General features: G+C 43.7%; 1 protein-coding gene across 1 annotated transcript in view; it reads right to left on the bottom strand.

The window, feature by feature from the left end:
* LOC128627121 (ATP-binding cassette sub-family C member 2-like) overlaps positions 1-25,261 on the bottom strand; it is a gene marked incomplete at its 5' end in the record, with an annotated part of 78,525 nt that overhangs the window by 31,730 nt on the left and 21,534 nt on the right. Inside the window, 13 exons of the mRNA XM_053663514.1 lie at positions 680-746; positions 1,456-1,540; positions 3,169-3,315; positions 3,843-3,980; positions 6,409-6,474; positions 7,542-7,796; positions 10,785-10,962; positions 11,754-11,938; positions 12,417-12,651; positions 14,142-14,197; positions 14,626-14,733; positions 14,948-15,082; positions 16,464-16,589. Coding sequence (XP_053519489.1) covers positions 680-746; positions 1,456-1,540; positions 3,169-3,315; positions 3,843-3,980; positions 6,409-6,474; positions 7,542-7,796; positions 10,785-10,962; positions 11,754-11,938; positions 12,417-12,651; positions 14,142-14,197; positions 14,626-14,733; positions 14,948-15,082; positions 16,464-16,589 — 1,781 coding nt within the window. The remainder of the gene's footprint in view (positions 1-679; positions 747-1,455; positions 1,541-3,168; positions 3,316-3,842; positions 3,981-6,408; positions 6,475-7,541; positions 7,797-10,784; positions 10,963-11,753; positions 11,939-12,416; positions 12,652-14,141; positions 14,198-14,625; positions 14,734-14,947; positions 15,083-16,463; positions 16,590-25,261) is intronic.

Genomic DNA, 25,261 nt, shown 5'->3' with positions numbered 1-25,261 from the left:
AAGGCCGCAAAAATAGCAGAGAAGTGTGGAAAGGCCTGGCTGTAGCAAGGAGGTGATAAGGTGTGCTCGGTTGTGAAGAAGAAAGATCTGGTGTGGTGTGCACGTGCTGTGCTCAGTGGATAAGCTTGATTTCTGTTATTTACATGCAACGCCATGGCAAGAAAAGGTTGGCTTAGGGCAGCCTCCAGGGTAGATGGTAGGGATGGATTATTTAGACATAAAACTCCAGACGTGAAATTGAATCTTACGGAGGCAATTCCCATTGCCCACTTCAGGGAAGAAGCTCCAATGTTCTTAATTACATTCTTAAATGAATGAATGAAATTAAACTGAGGTGAGGGTCTTAGGTGTACCCTCTACCATACCTGAACACCCAGACCACCGGCCCACTGGGCAGTACCACCAGGCACAATCTGAAGAACAGATGTCTCTGTGGGTTCTTAGCTGGATACATGTGGTCCCACAGTAGGAAAGCAGGGCGGTAGATGCATTTAGGAGCAAAGAGGCTCAAGATCTTTGCTGTCAGCTCATCCCTGCAGTGGCTGAGCCTGCACTGGTGTCTAACTGAAGGTGTGCACACAGCTCATCTCCCCATGTGTTCTACTGCATGGAATTTTTCAGTCACAGGACAGGCAAGGAGAACCCTGAAGAGCAGCAGGATGGAAAGGAGGCAACTCACTCTCGAATTGTGGCTTCCGAATCCTGGTCCCAGGCGAAGGAGGCCTCAGAAAACTGCACGACTTTGTCTGTTGGCAAGAAAACCCCTCTTTTTAGTCAGACGTAGGTCCCCATCTGCCTGCCTGCCCTTTCTCAGCCCTCACATGGCCCTCTCTGCTTCCTCCAGCAAACCCAGAGATCACCTCTGTCAGGTGCTAGCTCCGCACTAGTGAAAGCTCTTGGGGGAGTCCAGACGTTGCCTGTGTACAAAGTGCTTTTTGGCTCAGGAGTCCAAGGCCTGTGATGAGCCTAGATTTCAGTCCTATAGACCCTCCGGGTACATTCCCAGGCCCTGTTGCTTAGTCTCCAGGTCAAGTTCCACCTGCATGTATATACCCAGTGACTCCCTACCCTGGATTCCAGGCCCATGGCTCACCCTGGCTGTGGAGCCCTCCCCACCCACGAGCCTCCACAAGCTGCATTTTCCTCCACTCCGCCTGCTTTCCCAGCTTTGTAGGCTCAGCTCCATCCTGATTCCGCTCTCTAGATCCTTTGCAGGATTCCCTGCTTAGCCTCAGAACAGCTCACTTAGCTTTGCTTAGCAATGTGGCCAAGCACTCCGTTCCCAGTGAAAACATAATTTAAGTAAAAATAGTATGCTTCTATGCAAATACAGGTTCAAGATAAGGCCCCTCACTCTCCCTTTCAATCAGTTTGCTGCTGCCGAGCCCCCGTTGTTCAAAGTTCTGGTGCCAGCGCTGTGAGTAAGTTGGGGAAACAACTTCCAAATTCATTTACCAAAATTGCAGTCGTGTCGAATGGCGGACGTGTCCAAGTCATCCCCTCCCAAGTACCTCTCCAGCCGATCTTTGGAAACAATGGCCTAGAGAAGAACACAGAGGATCTCAAGAATAAAAATCCAATGACAAACACAAGCAGGGGGAGGATTTTGACTGTTTTCAGCCTTGGATGTGGAAGGAGATCATCAATCTGCCAGACTTCTCGCCTATAATTTGCCACCTGCTGCTGGAACCTCCTGAGCCCCACTACAGACTCAGCCTCACCTGAGCCCTGGGGGCCAGCCCACCCCCGTGCACAGGGGCAAATGACGATGCTCTGTTTCAACCCTTCAGAAAACTGGCGGGAGGAGGAGAGAAAGGGTAACTCCTGCTCTCTCCCCAATCTTTGTACCTAGTTCCAGAAACTGTTGCCTCTCTCTGGGAAAAAACACTAACTTCTGTCTGGTCTGGCATCTACTCCCCTGGCATGCTCTTTTTTAACTGAGTCCATGCCTGATGACCCGTTCAGCGTCCTAAGTGAGCCCCTCCTGGATTCTGTAGAGGAATTGGCCGTGGCACACTTGGACACAGGCCACACGGGTCCAGCTTAAATCACAGCTGATCCACGTGTTTGCAGAACACCCTGTGGTGCCCCTGGAACATGAGAACTTGGGAAGATTTCCACGGGCTTCTCCAGGACGTTTCTCTCCTGTCCCCCAGGGAGGTGGCCGTGAGCTGGTTTCTTGTCACCATCTGGGCCCTGATGAAGCCTGAGGCCCTCTGCCTTGCCCTCTCCTGAGGGTACAGACACAGACTGTAAACCTGCTCAGCTGCTGCTGGCACCAGCTCCTCGGAAACAGAGCACCCCACTGCCCCATTGCGTCACCCTCTGGTCTGTTCTGTTTCGGTGTCATCTTGTAGAACAGGGAGCCTTAGGCACTGACACTTTTGCTGATCTTGCTCCTACTGTCTATGGAATAAACTGAATCCCTTAAAAGGAGCACGTTGTTCCTTTATCGGCTGCACCTGTCAGCTTTCTTAACACCTCCCCTCACCCCCAGGACAGGGAGGCCTTCTCCCAAACCCCAGCCCTTCCAGTGGCCTGAGCTGTCTGCAGCCAGCCACCTCCGAGATGGCTGCAGGTCACCCTGGCTGCCTCACCAGTCTGCCACCTGCCCTGTGGTCTTCCCCGAGGTCTGGTCCCTCTCCCTGACTAGGCTCAGTTTGCAGGACCCAGATGCCCCCTTGGGCCCATCCAAGGCCTCCTAAGCCCCAGACTCTCTTTCTGACAGCTCAGGTCTCCTGAATTGCCTTTGGTTTTACCACCTCATGGCTTTGTGTAGAGAGAGGCTCCTTTTTCTCCCTGCATTCCACAGTTCCCTAGTGCTGGATCAATACCTCAAGAGCCTTGGGGAAATGTGGGGAAAACGAAGTTGGGGAAAGGGCTTAGAAATGTTCCAGGTACCAGGGCTAATCACAAATGCTTCCACAAACATTTTTTCCCTGTGAGGTAGATGAGAATCCTTAATTCACAGTTAGATGAATGAGCTCAGAGAGCTTGTGATTTTACTAAGATCAAGCCATTCTTCAGAGACCACACAAATCTCTTTAGTTGAGATCTGAAAGTTCGCCAGCAGAAGCTAGACATGAGATGTGATAGGCCAGTCATTCTAGAGTCTAAGTGTGGCCTTCAGTCAGAGGTGATCAGCGAGCAGGGGAAGTCCCCACCTACCTGGAGCACGGAAGAGACGACCGTGGGAAGCATGTTCATGGGAAAGCGCAGGATATTGAAGAGGGTGATGGAGGTGAAGGCCTTTTGAGCATCCAAAATATTATTGCTATCCACCAGGACGTACACTGAAAATGTGGCCACAGACACCTGGAAAAGCAAGGCCATGAACCATTTATTCCTAAAAGGGCTCAAGCAGCTTTGTGCTAAGTCTCAGGAACACAATAGTTGAAGGAATCATTAGGAATATCTCAACCTTCCCACATTACAGATGAGAACGCTGAGCCCAGAAGTGGAGGGAATATCTGGCCTGAGTCACAAAATCACTGGATGGCATTGTTGGGACCAGAGCTCAGGTCTCCTGGCTTTCGTATCAGTGTTTCTTTCTCTATCGACCCCCATGCCTCCCCAAGAAGACAAGAGGCCCCCCTTTGCAAACCATTCCTGGATACCACATGCATGCTGAACACCCTGGTAACTTGCTCTGGGCTCCCTGCCCGCCGAATTGTACACACGGGTGACACTAGACTTGGAGGCACGAGGCAGCGAGGGCGGCGTGGAGAGTTGAGGAGGGCAGAGCTCCCCGGATTTCTGGGCCAGGCCTACAGGTTCTGGGCAGTCTGTCCAGGACAGACCTTCTTCAGAAAGCTGACCCAGCCCACAGACATGTCACTCACCAGGACCGGAGTCGAGTACAAGATAAACATCATTATCGACTGCATCTGCCCAAAGCGGAGCAGGTTCTTGAGCTCTTTCTTCCGAATGTTGTAGACTTGGTTTCTGAATGAAGGTTCCCAGGCAAAATATTTCAGGATCTAATAGAATAGAAAAGAGCACAGCTCACACTGCTGTTCTGAGGACACCAGGTATGTCTCGTCTGCCCAGGTTTTAGGATATGGTCCCCAAAATTTGGGGAGGTGAGGAGAAATACAGATTATCAAGTATGACTACAGAAAGGTGGCTTGTATTTGTTGACAAGTTACTATATACAAACATTTTTAAAGGTTTTATTCATTTATTTTAGACAGAGGGGAGGGGAGGGAAAAAGGGAGAGAAATATCAATGTGTGGTTGCCCCTCATGCACCCCCACTGGGGACCTGGCCTGCAACCCAGGCACCTGTCCTCATTGGGAATCAAACTAGCGACCCTTTGGCTTGCAGGCTGGTGCTCAATCCACTACCACAACAGCCAGAGCTATACAAACATTTTTTAAAATAATTTTATTTAGTTATTTTTCAAATACAGTTTTTTGTCTATTTCTCCCATCCCAGCCCCCCCCCACCCTGTGCTCCCACCTCCCTCCCATTTCCACCCCCCCTTAGTTCTTGTCCCTGTGTCCTTCCTATTTGTTCCTCCAAATCCCTCCCCTTTTTTCCCCTTAAATTCCCTTCCCTCTCCCCTCTGGTCACTGTCCCCTTGTTCTCTATTTCAGTGTCTTTGTTTTTATTCTGCTTGCTTGTTTGTTTTGTTGTTTAGCTTCCTGTTAATGTACGAACATTTTATACACATTATTTTACTTAATCCTTATAACAATCTAAGGTTGACCAACTCTTCCAGCCTGCCAGAGACTAAGGGCTGCCCAGGACACAGGGCTTTCCATGAGAAACCTGTGAAATTCTGGGCAGTAGGGCAAGTTAGTCTCCTTTTGTAGAATTATTGTATTCATTTTAATAATAAGGAAATAGGCTGAGAGAGGCTAAGTAACTTGTCCCAAGTCACAAGCTAACTAGTGACAGAGCTGAGACTCAAAGCCAGGTCTGTTCACTGTGCCACATGCGCAGGAAGGCACAGCGGAGCTCCGCATGGAGAGATATGAGGGCATTAAAGGGGCCTCTGTTCTACTCCCAGGAACTTTGTGGTGATGTGAAATCCTTGAATTCAAACAAACATATGCGTTACCAAAGATCTCATTGGTCCCCTTTGGAGGATGGAATGCATTATTTTGAAAGCTGGTGAGCAGAGAAGAAAGCGTTATCCTTCCTATCCTGTACAAATCTTATTTTAAGGTAATTGACTAGTTGAATAAGATAATTCTTCTTTATAGAATTCCACCTAATCAATGTTAAAGGAATAATAGAATTAAAATATTACCCTTTGTAACTCCTAATGAAATAATAGATCAAGGCAATGACAGTGGCTTTTCAACCTTAGCTGCATACTAGAATTACTTGGGGAGATTGTAAAATATGATATATGCCTGTGGCTTACCCCTGGAGAGTCCAGTTTAAATGGTTTGAAGTCGGGCCCAAGCTTCAGTGGGCTTTACACACTTACCAAGGGGCCCAGACATGCTGCCAGAGCCCCAGATCAGCACTCTAGGTGCACGGATGGCAGGACATGTAATGAGGGAGGGACCTGGGCGGGCAGCGCCTGGACCCCGGCATGCACGTCACCTCTGATGTTGGAAGTGCACAGCACAACCCAAAAGCATCCTTCCCAACCCCCTGCCCACAAATCACACCTGAATCTAATCAAGTTTTAGATCTAACTACCAATTTACAAGAAATACCAGAAATGAGGCAACTTGGTTTCTCCAATATGGCCCCAAAATATGGGGGGTACAACTGTAGGTTAAAAGCACTATCAACTAAATGCTGTGTGGGGATATTCTTTGGATTCTCATTCAAACTAAACAACAGTTGTTGTTTTTATTTTTTAAGAGATGTATAAGGCAATTGGGGAAGTTTAATGGCACCAAGAAATGACATGTTTTTTAGGTGTGATAATGTTTAGGTGTTTAAGTGTGATAATATTGTGGTTATATTTAAAAACCAAGTCTTCCCTTTAGAAATATATGCAAAGTATTTACTAATGAAGTGACACGACATTCTGAGGTTTGCTTTAAAGTAACTCAGCAGGGAATGAAGTGGGAGCAGAGAGGGTAGGTGAAACCGGTCAGGTCAAGCTGACTACTGCGGGAGCTGGGTGATGTCCATGGGGGTTGATTACATCACTCTGTCTACTTCTGTGTGCATGCAGAAATGTATAAGGTAATGTAAACAAAACAAAACAAACCTTTTAGGGTAAATAAATGGAAATCAGGGTTGAAAAGAGGGCCTGAGAGGGGTAGGAGGAAGAGAAACAAGAGACTTGTGGGTAGATGAATCAGGAGTCACGTGACACCCCACAGGCCCAGAAGCAGGAGTCCACAATCTCTACCAGGGCTCACTAAGGCCGAGACCCACCCCTGCCAGCTGCTATCTTCGTGTGCAGAGGAGGGCCACCTACAGTCGGCTCCTCACCTTGATTCCATTGAGAATCTCATTCATTATCTTCAAACGCTGGTCTTTCTGCTTCATATTTTTTACCTGCAGGAAAAAAGTGAAACAAAAACAAAACATACTTCCATGTGAGAGGGTCCAGATTTGCTGCAGACCGTAGGTTTCAGTGGCACTGTGGCTGTCGCTTGGCAAGACCTTGAGGTGCCCAGTGGTGGGATATGTCTCTCCCACTCTCCTCTTTGCCCACTCTGCCCATGCCACACCCACCTTCTTTCCGATCCCTGAGTGTGCCAAGTTTTTCTGCCCCCACAGCAGTGGCCTGACTATGCCCTCTTCCCAGGTTGCTTTTCTCCAGGCTTGCTCCTTGGTGGCCAGGCTTGTGTTGTTCAGAGCTCAGCTCAAGTAGGCCCTCCTCACAGAGGCCCTTCCTGGCCCTGCGACCACCATTCACTTGCTATCTCATCACTCTGTTTAATTCTCTGCATAGAACTTACTGAGCCTTGATATTTTCTTCTTCGTTTTTGTTTGCTTGTGGCCCAAGTAGAATGTAAGCTCCCTTAGAACAAGAGTCTTGTCCAATGTGCTGGTTTTTCCAGAAAAGTAGGATGCACAATACATATTTTCAAAGTAATTTGTAACTAAATGAATGCAGAATGAATGAATGAATCATGTACATCATTGAGTTCATCCATCCAGCCTATGATTTCTGGTAGAGCTAAGGACCATCCACATGGAACCCTGCTATCTAGTGGTAGCAAGGTTGATCGCTAGGGTTTAGGCTTAAAGTTTGAGTCACTCATGTGGCCCTTCTGTGTGGTTGGTTTGTATTGCTATGATGAAGAAACAGGGCCAGTAATCACTATTCTAAGAAGGGCCCGGTGGAGCAGGGTGGAAGAGTTATGTTCATGGACCCTGGGAGCTCTTTTCTCTCCAATCAAGCTCTTCCCTCTAACATGAATGAAGATAGAGTATTTAAACCCTGAAAATTGTCAGAACATGAAAAGGAAAGACAGAGAAAGCCAAGTCATTTGACATGGTGGAAAGTCTTCCACCAGTCTTGCTTTGCCCATACTCCCACCAAGAGTTAGAATAAAACAAGTGAAAATCTCTAGACTTTGAAGAAGGTGTGTACATCCTAGGGTGCCTCTGTTTACCTGAATAGCCTTATTCTTGACAGCGATGAGCCCATTTACTGGGATTAGAAGCAACATCAACGCAACACCTGCTAAGACTGAGGGTCCCAACTCAATCCATAGGAAGTAGATGGATAATACAATCTGTAGAACATTTGACCACAGCAGGTGAACGAAGCTGGTCACATCCATGAGCTTCTGGGCATCCACAGCCATCAGGTTCACTGTTTCTCCAATAGTGTACTGTTTCTTCGTTCGGTTGGAAAGTCTCAGTGCCTAAAGACAAATATTGGGATTGGGACCCAGGGACCAGGCCAACAAGCCGGGGAAGTAAAAGGGGAAACTTGGGGAGTGAGAACACAGCAGAAGCATGGGCTCCATTGGACACAACTTTTTCAAGGGGTTGTGCTTTCTTGCCTCCAAATTTTACCCAGTGTTCTCTTGTTCTTGACTGTTCTTTCCTGCTATTCTTACCTTCTACAACCCCACTCCTCCTTCCCCTCTACACACATCTTTGCTTAGAAAATTCTTTCTTATTCTTTAGTGTCAGCTTATATAGAATGTATTTTGAGAAGACATCCCTGATTTTCAAGCGTGGGCAGGGTACCTGTCCTGGGTACTCCCATAGCATCCTGTGCTTACCTCTGTCATTACATTCATCACACTGAGCTGAAATTCTGTCCTTTTTTTACTTCTCCACCAGATGTAAACTCTGTGAGGACCAGGGCTCCATCTGAGCATTTCACTACTCTATCACATGGCACACACTATGGAGTCAAACACTGACAGAGGAAATAAACAGGAGGGATGAAGTGGGGGAGCATGCATTGATTCTGGCCTTGCAGACTTCTGACGTGGCAGTGTTATTTGAAGCCACACTCTCATGAGGAGGTTGCAACCATTCCCAAGAAGGACAGAGACCTTAAAATGGAAAGAAAAGCTGCAGTGTTCAGAGACGTAAAACAAAATGCCTTAGTGCCAGAAATTTGCAGGTAATGTGTAGATCTCTAAATCTTGTAGTGTGGCCCTTCAGTTCTCATGTTAAAGAGATCAGAAGGCTGATACCCGACAGGTCTATCGCTTAAAAAATGCCCGGCACCAATGAACCAGCTAAGGAACTAGGGTTAGGGGCAGGGTTACTGAAACCGGCTTGCACGGTGCTCACCAAGTCACCATCCTCCTGGAGGAAGGAGAGCCTTCTTCTAATTTCCACAAAGAAGTGTATGGGCTACAGGGGGTCCTAGATATTCACTTGAATGCTTCTCCTAGAAGTTCTATTGTCATCTTAATCCACCAATACATTCTTCTTTGGAACATACCAGGATCTTTGTTGTACAGCAGAAAGAAGGAAATTTCCTAAAATGTTAGGCTGCCAAGGTTCTAGAGAAATCAGTCCACTTCTCCTGCCTCCCTTTTGGTAGGGAGAAGGAAAAAAAGTAACATCTAAGGTCGCTTCATGGTTATCACTACACTTCCCTTTTCTCAATAAATTTCAGTGAAGTGGAAAAGTCATTGATTTAGTCCCAATAGCCTTTGCGCGGGGACCGGTCTTGGCCATGTGACTATAGGCACTGAATTGCCCAGAGCCTTATTTCTCAGCAAAATAGGGATAACGCAATTATTTCATAGGGCCATAGACTGATAATGGATGTGATAATGGATGTGAAGAACGCTTCAAAACATTTCATAAAGAAGCGTCATCTAAGTGTAAGAAGTTAGTCAACCGAAAATTCTATTTTAGTAGCAACACTTACTTCTCTTATTAAAAGCTCTATTTTATAAATTCCTCATGAACTAGAACAGTTGTAAAACCTGGGATATATTAATAATCAAAATAGAGGGAATGAGGATGGGTGGGGTAGGGGAGAGCAATGGGAGAAAATTGGGACAACTACAGTAGAACAACAATAAAAAAAATCTTCCTACGATTCACAAATTAAAGAAAGTTTACCCTTGTGCATCAATGCGAGAAGTTCTAACTAATAAAATTATTACGAATGTGTTAAAAATGGAGGGAATTAATCACTACAATAGTAAAAAGTGTACATGCATAGAAAGGGCAGAGGCAGCCTGGTTGGTAATCTCATATCTTGCAAACCAGCAGAAATTCAGTATCTTCAGAAGGAATAAGGGGATTAAAATGTTAATTTGGGAGGGTTTGTGGGAGGTTTCAGACTTCTGACCTAAAGACATCTGGGTCACCTGTCTGGGCCTCTTGAAGAGTCCACATCTACTCAGGGAAGACCAAGGCCCATGAATGTTGTAGGAGAAGAGAGCAAAAGAGAAACCCAGGAACCGTCAGGGAGAAACCACGCGATGGAGCGCTCTAGTGGCGGAGAAAAACCGGGAAGAAAGGGCACCCCTTCTGTATTCTGACTTCTCAAAAGTCTTATCTCCTCATGTATAAAATTTCCCCACAAGTTTCCAGTCCCCGATCGTAACTATTCTATTTTCATTTCTTTTTTTAACTTTATTTTTTTCTTTATTGAGATACAACAACTCCATTTTCATTTCTTAAAGGACAAAATGAGACTTCACCTTGCTGTCTAGGATATAAGAAAAACACAGTTGCCTTGAGAAAGTTAAAATTTAAAAGCAACATATCAGAGGGAAGATGGCCAAACCATCTTAAGGAGATGAAAAAGCTCCCAAGTTTGCAAAAAGCCCAGAAGGCAGACTGAATGTATTTACAAATTTAAAAAAAAAAAAAAAGAGGAATCAGGCAGTAGAGAGGTTGGTCAGCCAGTAAAGATTTACTGAAAAAAGAAGTCACTAAGAAGAAGCAGTCTGGCGGGGTGGAGCCCAGATCCACAGTACATTTTTGTCTCTGGCAAAATGGTAATTTCATATGGACACACCAGGCCTCATGAATGCTGCTTCACGTGGCATTGGACTTAAGTGTTGGTGGTTTTAAGAGTTTGTGCTCGGCCAGCTGCTTTTCTGACTTTCCATTTTGTCAAGAGGTAGAAAGAAGGACAGATAAGAAAGCCTTTAAGGCTCAAAGGCAGATACTTGGCAGAGAACAGCTGGCTAGTTTTTCCCTGGAACGTATCCCTCTGCCCCCAACACACACACCTACTACGTCTATATTCACATCTTTCATATTTTGCTTTCCAAAGAAACATCTAAAGAAGCTTATATGGTTAGTCAAAATCAAGTGTTAAGGTCAGTTATCATTTTCATTAGACTTCCCTCAGCCTCGGACTCAGTGCTCATGCTTGCGAAGGAGGTTCCCTCCGGCGAAGCCTGACACAGTTCACTTACCTTTTTATACACAGAAGCTATGATGGTGGTCCGCACTTTTACTCCCAGCTTGAAGCAAAGTTCGTAGTAATACTGAAGGCACAAAGACTGGATGAGGGCCACAACGAAGAAGAGGACTGAATACAGGTATCCGATCCACACATAACTGTCCTGATCATTTTCGAAGGAGATCAGCAATCTGCCAGAGCAAAACCGAGTAAGTGACGGCCACCAGGCCTCCAAGGGCTCCACACACCTCGTGCTCAGCCGCCTACCCTACCCTGCCCTGTAGGTAACAAAGTGACCGGAATTGTCAGTGCTCTGGGAACAATGAGTGCCACAGTCATCTTGCTCTGGTGAGAACAGGAGCAGGAAGCACTTAAGGCTGATGACCTGTGTTCGAGAGATGGGATCGTGAATGAGCTGCAGAGCTGCCTCTGCAGTGCTGTGTCCCGGCTAAAGAGGCTCTGTGGGACAAGCTGATTAACTCCTAGACAATGCAGGCCTAGAAAGGAATTAGGACAGGTGTCCAGAATGACTTAGAAGGGCTCCCCCTCGAGGATGGTTCATGCTGAAGTCCAAGCGGACGTCTTGTCATGGCTAACCTGAACCTGCTGTCGAAGGTAGTGGCTGTGGAGCAAGGAGGGTACAGACACAAGCCAGCAGGCTCTCCTGGGGTTTGCTGCCCACCTCTTGGACATGGCTCAGCCCACAGTGGTTTTGTTTAACAAGAAAGAGTTCCTAATGTGTATCTGGCATTCTATGCAGCGGGGGCTGGGGAGAAGTGTGGAAAAGAGGACCGCTGAAGAACACATCATCTTAGAGTTTGAAAGCTGCCTTGCACTCTTCATGCACACTCACTGTAAGGTGGACGAAAACTGTGAGCATTTAAAAAAATGAAAATTTAATGATAAGCTCCTTCCCACAGACATGGGGCAGAGTGGAGGGTGGTTGGGGAGGCCCCGAGATGGCCCAGGCACAGGGACTCACTTCAGCAGCTGAGGATTCAGAAATGTGAGCAGGTCATACACCACCTTCAGCAGGAACGACTTCAGGATGATGGCGCGGAAAGTTTTGAAGAGGGCCTTGATCAGCCAGGACTTAGGGAAGTCCTCAGAGGACTTAGGGAAGTCCTCTGTGGTCCCAGACTTCTTTTTCTTCTTTTTAGCTTCTTCCTAAGTACAAAGCCAACAACAGCAGTGTCCACAGAGCGGTGGGGGGGTAGGACCTTGTCCCGTCCTGTGAAGCCCTTGAGCCCTGCTGCCTCCTTTGTGCAGGCTTTGGTGACATGCAGTGGCACTCAATAGATGTTTTCGAGTGAAAATGTAAATGACTTAACTGCTAATGCTAAATCCACCAAGGCACAAGTTCTAGTAATGCTAAGGCATTATTTTATTTTATCTTTTTATTTTAAAGCCATTTTGTCATAGAAAATTTCAAATATACCCCAAAAGGAGAGCAAATTCCACATTCTACCCCCATGTAGTCCTCACTAAGGTGTTATTAGTATGGTGAATACTAATAATAATATAAACTACACTGCAAAGTATAAAGTGACATAAGAATGTGAGGGCAGGGTCACCATGACCCTGATGTCCTTCCTCTTGCCCGAGTCATACAGTACACTCACACACACCCTCATGGGACAGTTACCAGGACAAGGACATCTTGGCTTTGACTCTGGTTCTTGCTTAGGCCATGCAGCCTGCTTCCAGAGTCCCTCCGGATGTTCTTCCGCTGCCGTTTCTGCAGTGCCCGCCTGGCCTTCAGCAGCTCTCTTGCCATGTGCGTTTCAAATTTGTTGACTAGTGCCTTGCTTTTACTCTGTTCATCAACATCCCAGATATCTTCAAGTGTCAGAGGTCGCTTGAAGCCTTTCAGAACAACACTAGAATAAGAGGGACCCAGAGGTTAAGGCCCTGCAGGCTGGGTCAGAGGCTGTCTCCTGGGTGCCTCTGTCAAAACCCCCCACTCACTTCTGGGTTGGAGGGACAGGAGACCGAGACCTCCCCCTTCCTCACTGCCTTACCTCCTCCCCTTTGATCTTGACAGAAGAGTGGGGGAAGCAGGAAGGGATCCCGTGGGGGGAACAGAAGGGGGTGGAAGACAAGAAAAAAAGAAGGGGAGGGGCACTACCGAATTAAGAGCTCAAAACGCATCACCTCCCCCTCCCCATGCTCCTTCCTCTTCAAACACCAGCTGCCTCTGCTGTTCTGGCTACTCCCTGGGGGACTTCACAACGCCCTTAAGGAACTGAGCAGACCTGGAGACCACCTCCATACTGCCTTTCTAGATTAGAGCTTCTCAACCTAGGATTTGAAAAAATGGATGGAAAAAAAATCAAGTCTTTATTTTTAACAGCTTCTAACTGATACTTAGCTTTTCCTTCTAATAGAGGCAAAGGCAACCAGAGTTTTCTAAGGGACTGCTTGTGCCTTTGTCTCTAGGAGAAATCACAGATGTTCCCAAGGCCCATTTACACTCATCACTACTTTGAAATTATGGTCATTATTAGACACATTACTAGATCTTTTTGTTTAATGCATTCATAAAGAAGCACTCGTATTACTACCATTACTAGATCTTTTTGTTTAATGCATTCATAAAGAAGCACTCATATTACTACGCATTTGTTGTTTTTCTTTTAAATATGTATCCCTGGCTGGTGTGGCTCAGTGGGTTGAGTCCTGGCCTGTGACCCAAGGGTTGCTGGTTTGATGCCCAGTCAGGGCACATGCCTGGTTTGCAGACCAGGTCCCCAGTAGGGGGCATGCGAGAGGCAACCACACACTGATGTTTCTCTCTGTCTTTCTCCCTCCCTACCCCTCTCTCTAAAAATAAATAAATAAAATCTTTTTTTTTAAAAGAGCCTTGTGTTGGCTTTTAAAAATAAATAAATAAAAGTAAAAATATTTAGGTAACTATACTTTAATATATTTGTTTTCCTTTATAATTCTATGTCTTTTATGCATTGAAAACAGTGCCTAAGAAGGGATTTGTGGGAGTTACCAGACAACGGGTTTTGTGGAAGCACAAAGGAGAAGACTGCCTGTTCCACATCCAACTAATTCATCCCTTACCCTCCAAATTCGTGTCGCTCCGCCAGTCCCTATGGCTCCCTGGTCCTGTTCTACCACCTCCTTTCCTTACAGCCCTTCCTTTTCTCCAGGGAACCCCCAGGCTACCAAGAGCAAATCTCCCTCCATCTCCTCAGTGCCCCAGTCTAACCAATAAAGAGACTGAACTAACTTCTCTGGCTTTAAGTAGAGGAGAAATAGAGGCTGCAGGAGACATGTTGAAAAATTAAGATTTCCATTACTTTCAGAAGACTGGGGGTGGGGTGAGAATAGAGGCAACCTGATTTCCAGGCTTTCTTACCTGTCATACCAACTGAAGGTGATTCTACTCAGAAATGAAGCTGTGACTGATGGATTCTGCAAAACACACACACACAAATCAGAAAATAAATCAGTGGGAAACAGGAACTTCACAGGACTCTAAAATCGGAAACTGATGCAATGTGCCACTAAAGCAGGCTGGTCCATATGTATTTATCTGGAGACGCTAAGGTCACCAGTTGAATGATAATTAGACCTTCTGGCATAGATATATGAATTAATTGTCTATGTTAAAGATTGGTGGGTCAATATCAAAGTCAATATTTCCATACTCTCTTCACCTTCTGTTTCCTTATGTCATAAACTGGTATATATTATTGTATTCCAGTCTTGAGGACCTCCATGAGACCTAGACGTCTCAGGGGACCTGTATGACACCTAGACACCTAGATTTTGACACCTTACATTTGTCAGGGTGCCAGCCAATGAAATAACCTATGAGGTGGGTCTATTTTGAGTCTCACCTCTGATGAGTCACCTCTTTCTGAAAATGCTGAAAGGATCAGGATGAGGATCTGGAATGCATAGCTGATGAGGAACAGGCAGGAGTAGGCTAGACTGGAAGTATTGCCCTATGGCAAAACAAAAAAAAAACAGAAGAGAAAATGAGCCTTTTATCCAAATTAAGTCTAAGCAGCCCACATATGTCAATATTTGTGATGAAAGCATATATCAAATCCCCTACATACGATTTTGTCCTGGAGCTCAACTTATTTCATGCCGCTGACTCCACCCGAGAAGCTGCCTAGCAGGCTCCCCTCATCACACCCTCTCATTCCTCCTTACCTTTAAGAGCATCCGGATCAGAGTCTGAAACTGGAAAGTGCCACAGAGTATTGAGAGAACCCAAAATAGGGACAGGAACCAAGAGTTCTTCTGCACACACCATTGCCTGCTATATTGGATCAGCAGAACCAGGAGCTAGAGAGAAATTGACATCAGGTTCTGAAAAATACTGGCACTAGCCAAAAATAAGAGGCAAAGAGGATGTCAGAAAAGAGAGGAAGAAAGGAGGGCTATAGGAGGAGATTGTTGCCTTTAATCTCACCAGGCAGAAAGCACACACACGCCAAATTGTAGATTTCCTCCCTGATACCACCCAACTTCCTCTTTTCAGGTCCTCCATGCTCTCCCTGGGTCCCTCCTTCCCACCCTGTCTCTAGTTGCCACACTTGGGCGGGGAGTTAGCAAAGAAGGCAGAGGATCATCATCTGCATTCGAATGGCTCTACTTTGGGAGTCAGAAAAATCTTTTCAAGAGATGAGGAAATTAACTGCAGGCACTGCAGTAGTCAGGTGGTGCAGGCAGATTCTGTTGGATTGGTGCAAGGTGTCTGTATCATGATTTTCTAATAATATCATAGACTAAGCAGTTAATAAAACTTCCCTTGTAACATCTCACTTAGATATAATTAATTAAATGTTGGTTTCCTAAACTCAGTAAATCAATATTCTGAGAATAGGGATGGAAAGCCATGATTTGTAGCAATTGCCAACTTCCATGGTGTAAATACTCCCACTGTAGTGGGTTTCAAGTTCCAGCACAATGTTTCTAGATGCAGCATACCACTGCCTAGACACTTCTTGGTTATTTTAAACAGCATTATCAAACAATATGCCTGCAGGGGCCAGGCACAGCATGTTTCTGAATGGACTTTGGGAGACTGTACTGAGCATGTGCCTGGCCTAGTGGGGGTAACTATTACTCGGTCCTAGTTGACCATTGCCCTATGGAAATGTAGGCCCAGAGTTGCCAGACATTCTGATTTTTCAAGAAAGACTGAAAATCCAAATAAGTTTGAGGTCTCTTCCTCTTTTAAAATAAGACATCTAGTTCAATTGCTTTTAAAACACCAGATAGGCAGCCCCCCTCAAACATGCTTGCAGAAGAAACATTAATTTCTGTCACCAAGTTTATAAAATAACTCTAGACATGGTGATCCATTGATTACACTCTACAAATCAATTTAAAAGTAATATTTATGGCATTTAAGAGAATTCTTCTTGTCAATAAGCCGGAATTTCACATATGATCCTTAGATGGAAAGATATGAGAGCACATGATACCTATCTTAGTCATTAAAGCTAGTATTCATCCTAAGGAGCAGGGTCTACAAACTAGTGTTCAAAAGAAGAAGAGCTAAAATCTGTTTCACCCCATTATAATTAAGCTTTCCCTCATCACAGGTCCCTTGAAAAAGGTAGATGAAATTGGACCCTGTTTCAGTACAAAGAGTACGTTTCAACTATATGACTATGAACAGAGATTAAATAAACAGGGCAGAAGTGGTGATGGCCCTTACCCATGTGCCCAGGTAGAGGCTTGGATTGGTATATCTGATGGCAGGGACGGTGGCTTGTCCAGAATCTTCTATGAATACAAGGACCAGCTCTGTGGCTGCTAGAATAAAAAGAAACCCAACAAGCACCTGAGAAAGGAAAAGAGACCACTGTTAGGAGGATATCATTCTTTAGAATAAAATGGTTCTAGTAACAGATGGTAAAAATGGTATGCAGTGATTCATATAAGACAACAAATATTTCTCGCATGAATGGAGACATGTAGTTCAAGCAATGGAATACAGTTCAAAGTAGGCTATCATAAGCTTTTTTTGAAGAATGCTGAGTGCGATGGTTTTAAAATAAATCCACAAATCCTTTGATGTTCATCCCTTCAAAGAAGCTCTACTTTCTTTGAGTGTGAGCTGACCCTAGTGACTTGCTTCTAATTAATAGAAAATGGTAGAATTGACAGTATGTGACTTTCAAGACTAGGTCCCAGGAAACAGTTTGGCTTCCTCCTTGTTTTCTGTCTTACATCACAGCAAGGAAAGCTGCCTGCCCCAGTGTGAGGACATGCAATTAGCTCTGTGGAGAGATTCACTTGACAAGGAACTGAGACCTCCTGCCAACAGCCCTGTGAGTGAGCTACCTGAGAATCAGATCCTCTAGCCACAACCAACACTTCAGAGGACCTTGGTCCCAGCATATTAATGATAACTTCATGGGAGACCCTGAAGCAGGACTCAGATAAGCTGCTACCAAGTTCCTGGTGCAGGAAAACTGTGTGATCAAAACTGTTTATTTTTAAGGTGCTAAATTTTGGTGTAATTAGTTATACAGCAATAGATAACTAAGATAATAGATTTAAATGAAGGATTCCCTCACCCCAGTGGGGATGGCACTATTACCTTTCTTTAGTTATTAGTCCCAAACTTTTCCCCATATAATCTTCAAAGTTAATATTTCAAACAGTTGCAACTCTGTCATTCTTAGATGACTCCAAGCCGATCAATATTTGTCCTATGAGCTCATGAGATATTATATACATTGTATTGTTCTGAAGACCACCTCCACCCATCAGGATGGAAAATTACTACCTCTGCTGAGGAGGTCCACCAGTATCTTAGCTCTCAAAATGAAGATCTTTAGTATTATCTCACCTGCCCTTTCTATTCCCCATCCATCTATACCTCCTCATTCCCATGTCTCATTCACTCAGAACGACTCAGGCAAAAAACAAAACAAAAACAAAAAAAAAAACTGGGCCCTTTGTAATGAAAACCAGCCAAAGAGGGAGAAGAATCACTTTTAGCTATAGGACTAGTGCCATTAGTTCACAAGGCTAGAGTCGAAAACATGTTAATGAGGGAATGTGTGTTTCTCAAGTATATAAGATGCTGCACAATATTGTGCTTTCCTCACATGAGACTGACTTTTGGGGAAGAAAAAATACTTGCTTTTGAAGTGGTCAGTAATGTTTGCCTTCAGGTAAATTAGGAGATAAAATAGAGCAAGCTGGAGCTAAAGCACCCACCCTTGAAGATGACTAGGTAAAGAGAATACCAACCAGCACAATACTCCCTAGGCCAAGAAAAAGGAGGGGGCCTTGCCATGAGCTTATGTATGTTAAACTCATACAAATTGATTAGAAACACATGAAGCAGCAGATCATATCAAAAAGGACCAATTTACATTATAAAGAGTTCCTAAAAGCAATTTTTAAAAACCAACAAACTAACAACCAACACACAAAAAAGTAGAATATAAATAGGTAATTTAAAGAAGAAGGGGACTTCTGGTCCCGTTGGAGGCATAGGTAAACATGCTTCACCTCTTGACTCAACCACAGAAAGAATTACAACTAGACCTCAGAACAACATCTAGAACTGTCGGAAAATTGAGCTGTATGGGAAGTCCAACAATGAAGGATTTAAAGAAGCCACATTCATCCAGGTGGGTAGGAGGGGTAGAGATGCAGAGGCAGGCGGAGAGCCACAGAGACATGGTGTGGCATGGAGAGGCAGCAGCAAAACAGACAATCCCACATTCACATGTGGTAGATAAAAATTGGGAGGGATACCTTGGGAGCAAGTGATCCCGGCCCCAGGCCAGACCATACATCCCATGGTTCTAGTACCAGAAAGATAAATACCCATAACTTCTGGCTGTAAAAAACCAGTGGGGGTTGGGGCCACAGAAGGAACTGTCGGATTTTTAGGAAAACATATGTAGACCCACCTCTTCCGGGATTCAGCACTAGGACAACAGCTGGAAAGGCACCAATCACACGGGGCAAGCACCTGGAAAGCCTCCAGAAGCCAGGCAGTGGTATTGTTCCCTCTCTGAGCCCTTCCCCCACACAGAGACACAAAACAGTGAAGGAGGTTGCCCCCACCCTGGCAATTACCTAAGTCTCTGCCCCACACAATTTACAGGTAACTTTTCTACAATAGGCTACTAAGACAGTGAGTCAAAGCAGCTCTACCTAATACAGAGAAACAAACACAGAGAACTTGACAAATCGAGGAGACAAAGAAATATGGCCTACATGAAAGAACAGAACAAAAACCCAGAAAAATGACTAAACAAAATGGAGATAACCAACCTATCAGATGCAGAGTTCAAAACACTGGTGATCAGGATGCTCAAAGAACTCATTGAGTACGGCAACAAAATAAAAAAGACCCAGGAAAAAATAAAAGTTACACTAAGTGAAATAAAGAAAACTCTACAGGGAACCAACAGTGGAGGGGATGAAGCCAGGGTTCAGATCGACAATTTGGAACACAAGGAAGAAATAAGCATTTGACTAGAACAGCAAGAAGAAAAAAGAACTTTTAAAAATGAGGATAGTATAAGGTGCCTCTAGGACATCTCTAAATGTAACAACATCTGAATCATAGGAATGCCAGGAAGAGAAGAAGAAGAGCAAAAAAACTGACAACTTATTTGAAAAAATAATGAAAGAAAAATTCCCTAGTTTGGTAAAGGAAATAGACATAGATGTCCAGGAAGCACAGAGAGTGCCAAACATGATGGACGTAAACAGGTCTACATCAAGACACATCATAATTAAGATACCAAAGGTTAACAATAAAGAGAGAATCTTAAAAGCAGCAAGGGAAAAGCAGAGAGTTACCTACAAAATTTGTTCCCATAAGCCTGTCAGCTGATTTCTCAAAAGAAACTTTGCAGGCAAGAAGGGAATGGCAAAAAGTATTCAAAGTGGTGAAAAGCAAGGACATGCAACCTAGATTACTCTATCCATCAAAGCTAACATTTAGAATTGAAGTGCTTCCCAGACAAAGTAAAGCTAAAGGAGTTCATCATCACTAAGACATTATTACATGAAATGTTAAGTGGACTTATTTAAAAAAAAGAAGGTAAAACCATGGTTAAGAAAAAAACCATGAACTTTAAAATGGCAACAAATTCACGACTATCAATAACTGAATCTAAAAAAACAAGCTAAGCAAACTAGCAGAACAGGAACAGAACCATAGATAAGGAGATTTTCTGAAGGGTTGTCAGTTGGGAGGGGGAAGGGAGAAAATGGGGGTAAAGGTGTAGAGATTAAGAAGCATAATGGGTAGGTACAAAATAGACAGGGCAAGGTTAAGAACAGTATAGGAAATGAAGAAGCCAAAGAATTTATATGAATGACCCATGGACGTGAACTAAGGGAAGGATTGCTGGAGGGAGTGGGGGTACCAGGTGGAGGGGACATAGGAGGAAAAATTGGGAAAACTCTAATAGCATAATGAATGAAATATATTTTTTAAAAGACAAAGAAGAAGAAACACAAAGGACTTTTAAACATGTGAAAAAATGTTTAATCTCACTAATAATGAGTGTAATTTCAAATATGACATACCATTTTTCACTTAACTAATTAGCAAATATCAAAAAGTTTGATAATAAAAAGTTGGTCAGACTAAGAAAAAATCTCAGTTGAGAGAAATTTACAGTATCTATAAAAATTTTTATTTCACATACCCTTAACTCGGTAATTTTATTTCTGAGAGTTTATCCTACAGACATACTTATATATGCAAAGCTATTCATTGTGGCATTGCTTATGATGGTGGAAGGTTAGAAACCACCTTAATTTCTACTATTATGGCACATAAATTATAGTACATCCAATAAGAAGCATCTCAAGTAGCCAATAGAAAGAAAGAAACAGCCTTGAAGTATGGCTCGGTTGGTCAGAACATCATTTCATAAACCAAATTTTGTGGGATCAATTCCTGGTCAGGGCACATACCAAGGATGCAGGTTCAGGGCATGCGCAAGACTCAACCAACTAAGGACTTCTGGCCAAGATGTAGGCATAGGTTGATACTCTTTGCCTCTCACACAACCTAACAGCAAATCTAAAAACAAAAAATAACCAGAATGGCCAGAAAATCAAACTGTATGAAGTCTAACAACCAAGGAGTTAAAGAAGAAACATTCATTCAGACTGGTAGGAGGAGTGGAGACAGGCAGCTGGGGTAGAGAGGAAATGTGGCAAGGTAGCAGCTGGTGGGCCCAGTGCTCCCACATTTGCATGCAGATAAACAGGAGAAACAACTGGGGAGTGAGGCAGACTGCACAGCCCAGGATTCCAGCGTGGCAAAATAAAGCTTCAAAATCTCTGGTATAAAAACCTGTGGGGGTTGCAGTGGTGGAAGAAATTTCCAGCCTCACAGGAGAGTTTGTTGGAGAGACCCATGGGGTCCTAGAATGTACACAAACCCACCCACCTGGCAATCAGCATGAGAAGGGCCCAATTTGCTTGTGGGTAGTGAGAGAAGTGACTGAAAGCTAGCAAAGAGCTGAGCAAATGGCACAGTTCCCTCTCGGGATCCTCCCCCACATACCGCACTACAGTGCTGCAATATGGGTTGTTCTGCCCTGGTGAATACCTAAGGCTCTGCCCCTTACAACATAACAGGTGAGCCAACACACACACAAAATATGAAAGAACAGATCAAAGCTCCAAAAATACAACTAAGTGATGAAGAGATAGCCAACCTATCAGATGCAGAGTTCAAAATACTGATGATCAAGATGCTCACAGAAATGGTTGAGTGTGGTCACAAAATAGAGGAAAAAGTAAAGGCTATAAAAAGTGAAATAAAGAAAAATATACAGGGAACCAACAGTGAAGGCAATGAAACTGGGACTCAAATCAACAGTTTGGACCAGAAGGAAGAAATAAACATTCAAGCAGAACACAATGAAGAAACAAGAATTCAAAAAAAAAAAAAAAGAAATGAGGAGAGGCTTAGGAACCTCCAGGACAATATTAAACATTCCAACATCTGAATCATAGGGGTGCCAGAAGGAGAAAAAGAAGAGTAAGAAATTGAAAACTTATTCAAAAACATAATAAAGGAGAACTTCCCCAATCTGGCAAAGGAAATAAACTTCCAGGAAGTCCAGGAAGCTCAGACAGCCCCAAAGGAGTTGGACCCAAGGAATCATACACGAAGGCATATCATAATTACATTACCCATGATTAAAGCTAAGGAGAGCATCTTAAAAGCAGCAAGAGAAAAGGAGACAGTTACTTACAAAGGAGTTCGCATAAGACTATCAGCTGATTTCTCAAAAGAAACCTTGCAGGTAAGAAGGTGCTGGAAAAAAGTATTTGAAGTCACAAAAGGCGAGGACCTACATTCAAGATTACCCTATCCAGCAAAGCTCTCATTTAGAATGGAAGGGCAGATAAAGTGCTTCCCAGATAAGGTCAAGTTAAAGGAGTTCATCATCACCAAGCCCTTATTATATGAAATGTTAAAGGGACTTATCTAAGAAAAAGAAGATGATCAAAAATATAAGCAGTAAAATAACAAACTCATAACTATCAACAACTGAACCTAAAAAATAACAAAAACAAAAGAACTAGAAAATGGTAGGTACAAAATAGACAGAAGGAGGTTAAGAATAGTATAGGAAATGGAGAAGCCAAAAAATTCATATATACAACCCATGAACATGAACTAAGGTGTGGAAGTGCTGGTGGAAATGCTGGGGGTGGGGGTGGTGCAGGGCAGAGAGGAATAAAGGGGAGAAAAGAATGACACAACTGTAATAGCATAATCAATGAAGTACATTTTAAAAAGCAAAAAATGGACACAACCTATTAATGTATCTCTCTCACATTAATGCTTCTCTCCCTAACTCATACCCTCCCTTCCCCTCTCTCTAAAAAAAAATCAATAAGCATTTTCTCAGGTGAGGAATAATAATAATAAATAAAAAGCAGATTTTATGTGTCAAATGGAAAAATCTTCAAGACACAGATGTGACATTAACATTTGTGTTAAAAATATATGTAGGTAGTTACTTCCACAAGGATGAATTATCTCTGGAACTGGTATTGATGGTTGCCAACTGCAAAAAAAAGAATGAGTGACTAGAGTATCATGTACTATTTTGTAGCTGTTAAATTCTGTAAACCTCTTTAAATTATCTCTTAAAAAGACAAAAAGTTAGCCCTGGCTGGTGTGGCTCAGTGGACTGAGTGCTTGCTGGCCTGCAAACCAAAGGGTCACCAGTTATATTCCCAGTGTAGGGCACATGCCTGTGGGACAGGTCCCCAGTAGGGTGTGAGCAAGAGGCAACCACACATTGATGTTTTTCTCCCTCTCTTCCTCCCTTCTCCTCTCTCTAAAAATAAATAAATAAAATCTCTTTTCAAAACTTTCAGAAAAAGATAAAAAGTTAAGTACATTAACCTCCCATTTCAAAAAATTGTGTGAGTAGACAGTTCACAAATGCAAAAATATTCTTAACACATTTTTAAAAATCAGTTGCATTCATACATATAGAAATGCAGACTTCTGCCAAGCTGGAGGCATAGGTGGAAATACTTTACCTTCTCGCACAACCAAGTTTAAAGACAACAAAGTTTTAGTAACAAAAATGCAGCCAAAACACAGAAAATTGAACTATACTAAAATCTGAGGACAACGAACCCTTCATCCAGACTGGTAAGAGGGGTGGAGCCAGCAGTTGGTGGAGCCAGGTTGCACGGGAAAGATTCCCTACTCAGGTGCGCAGATAGCCGTGGGTGGATCCCAGGCATGGGGTAGCAACAGGTAGACCCAGTGAGAGCGCAAAGCGGCAGGCTGACCTCAGTTGCACATTCGCGCACAGATAAACCAGCCAAGGAGCGAGTAGTGAGACAGACTGCGCAGGCCCCAGCAACAGGAAGCAGCAGAGGGGACTGTTATTGCCCCTCTTTGACCCTGCCCCCACATACATCATCACAACCCAGTGACCTGGGTGGCCCTGCCTGGTGAACACCTAAGGCTCCGCTCCTCATAGGTAACAGGCGTGAACAGACCAAAACATGGCTCAAGAACAACTCAAAGTCCCAGAGCCCATAACTCTAAGAGACCAAGAAATAGCCAAACTTTCAGATGCACAGTTCAAAACACTAGTGATCAGGATGCTCACAGAACTGGCTGATTTTAGTCACAAATTAAAGGAACAAAGGAAGGCTAAACTAATTGAAATGAAGGGAAATGCATAGGAAACCAATAGTAATGGAAAGGAAACTGGGACTCAAATCGAGGGAGTGGACCAGAAGGAAGAAAAAAATGAACAAATAGAAAAATATGAAGAAATAAGAATTCAGAAAAATGAGGAGAGGCTTAGGAACCTCCAGGACATCTTTAAACGCTCCAACATCTGAATTATAGGGGAAGATCAGAAGGGGAAGAGGAACAGCCATGAGTGTAAAATTTATTTGAACAAATAATAAAGAAGAATTTCCCCATTCTGGCAAAGGAAATAGACTTCCAGGAAAGCCAGGAAGCTCAGAGAGTCCCAAAGAAGCTGGACCCAAGAAGGAACATGCCAGGACACATCATAGTTATATTAGCCAAGATTAAAATGAAGGAGAGAATTCTAAAAGCAGCAAGAGATAAGGGGACAGTCACCTACAAAGGAGTTCCCACCAGACTGTCAGCCGATTTCTCAAAAGAGACCTTACAGGCAAGAAGGGGCTGGAAAGGAGTATTCCAAGGCATGAAATCCAAAGACCTACAACCAAGATTGCTCTATCCAGCAAAGCTTTCATTTAGAATGAAAGGACAGATAAAGTGCTTCTCAGATAAGGTCAAGTTCAAGGAGTTCATCATCACCAAGCCCTTATTATATGAAATGTTAAAGGGACTTATCTAAGAAAAAGAAGATAAAAAATATGAACAGTGAAAGGACAGCAAACTCACAGTTATTAACAACCACACCTAAAAGAAAAGCAAACTAAGGGGACAGGTACATTAGGAAAGGAACCATAGAAATGAAGATCACACGGAGGGTTAGCAACAGGGGAGTGGGAGGAGGAAAAGGGGGGAGAAGGTACAGAAAGTAAGTAGCATAGATGGTAGGTAGAAAATAGACAGGGGGAGGGCAGGAATAGTGTGGGAAATATAGAATCTAAACAACTTGTGACACATGGACATAAACTAAAGGGGGGATTGTGGGGGAGGGAGTATGCAGGGTGGAGGGGAATAAAGAGGGGAAATGGGACAACTGTAATGGCATAATTAATAAAATATATTAAAAAGAAAAAAGCAAAGTAAAACAATAGGATGCCACTTAGCATAAAAAATAGAGAAAATATATTTACATAGTGCTAGCAAGGGTGCAGAGAAATGCGCTTTAATGTAATTTTGGTGAGACTACAATTTGACAAAAATCTTCCTAGGGTATAAAAAGTTTCCCTTGTGTTTCAAAAGTCTTAAACTGCTCATATATTTTGACATAATAAGTCTACTTCTAGGAATCTATTCTGAGAGAGTAACCCGAATTGAAGGCA

The sequence above is a fragment of the Artibeus jamaicensis genome, unplaced genomic scaffold, assembly GCF_021234435.1.
Source record: "Artibeus jamaicensis isolate MK-2021 breed Jamaican fruit bat unplaced genomic scaffold, CSHL_Jam_final contig_3191, whole genome shotgun sequence".
In the NCBI taxonomy this organism is placed as follows: domain Eukaryota; kingdom Metazoa; phylum Chordata; class Mammalia; order Chiroptera; family Phyllostomidae; genus Artibeus; species Artibeus jamaicensis.
The sequence above is the reverse complement of the archived record's forward strand: the minus strand, read 5'-3'. Positions and strand labels throughout refer to the sequence as shown.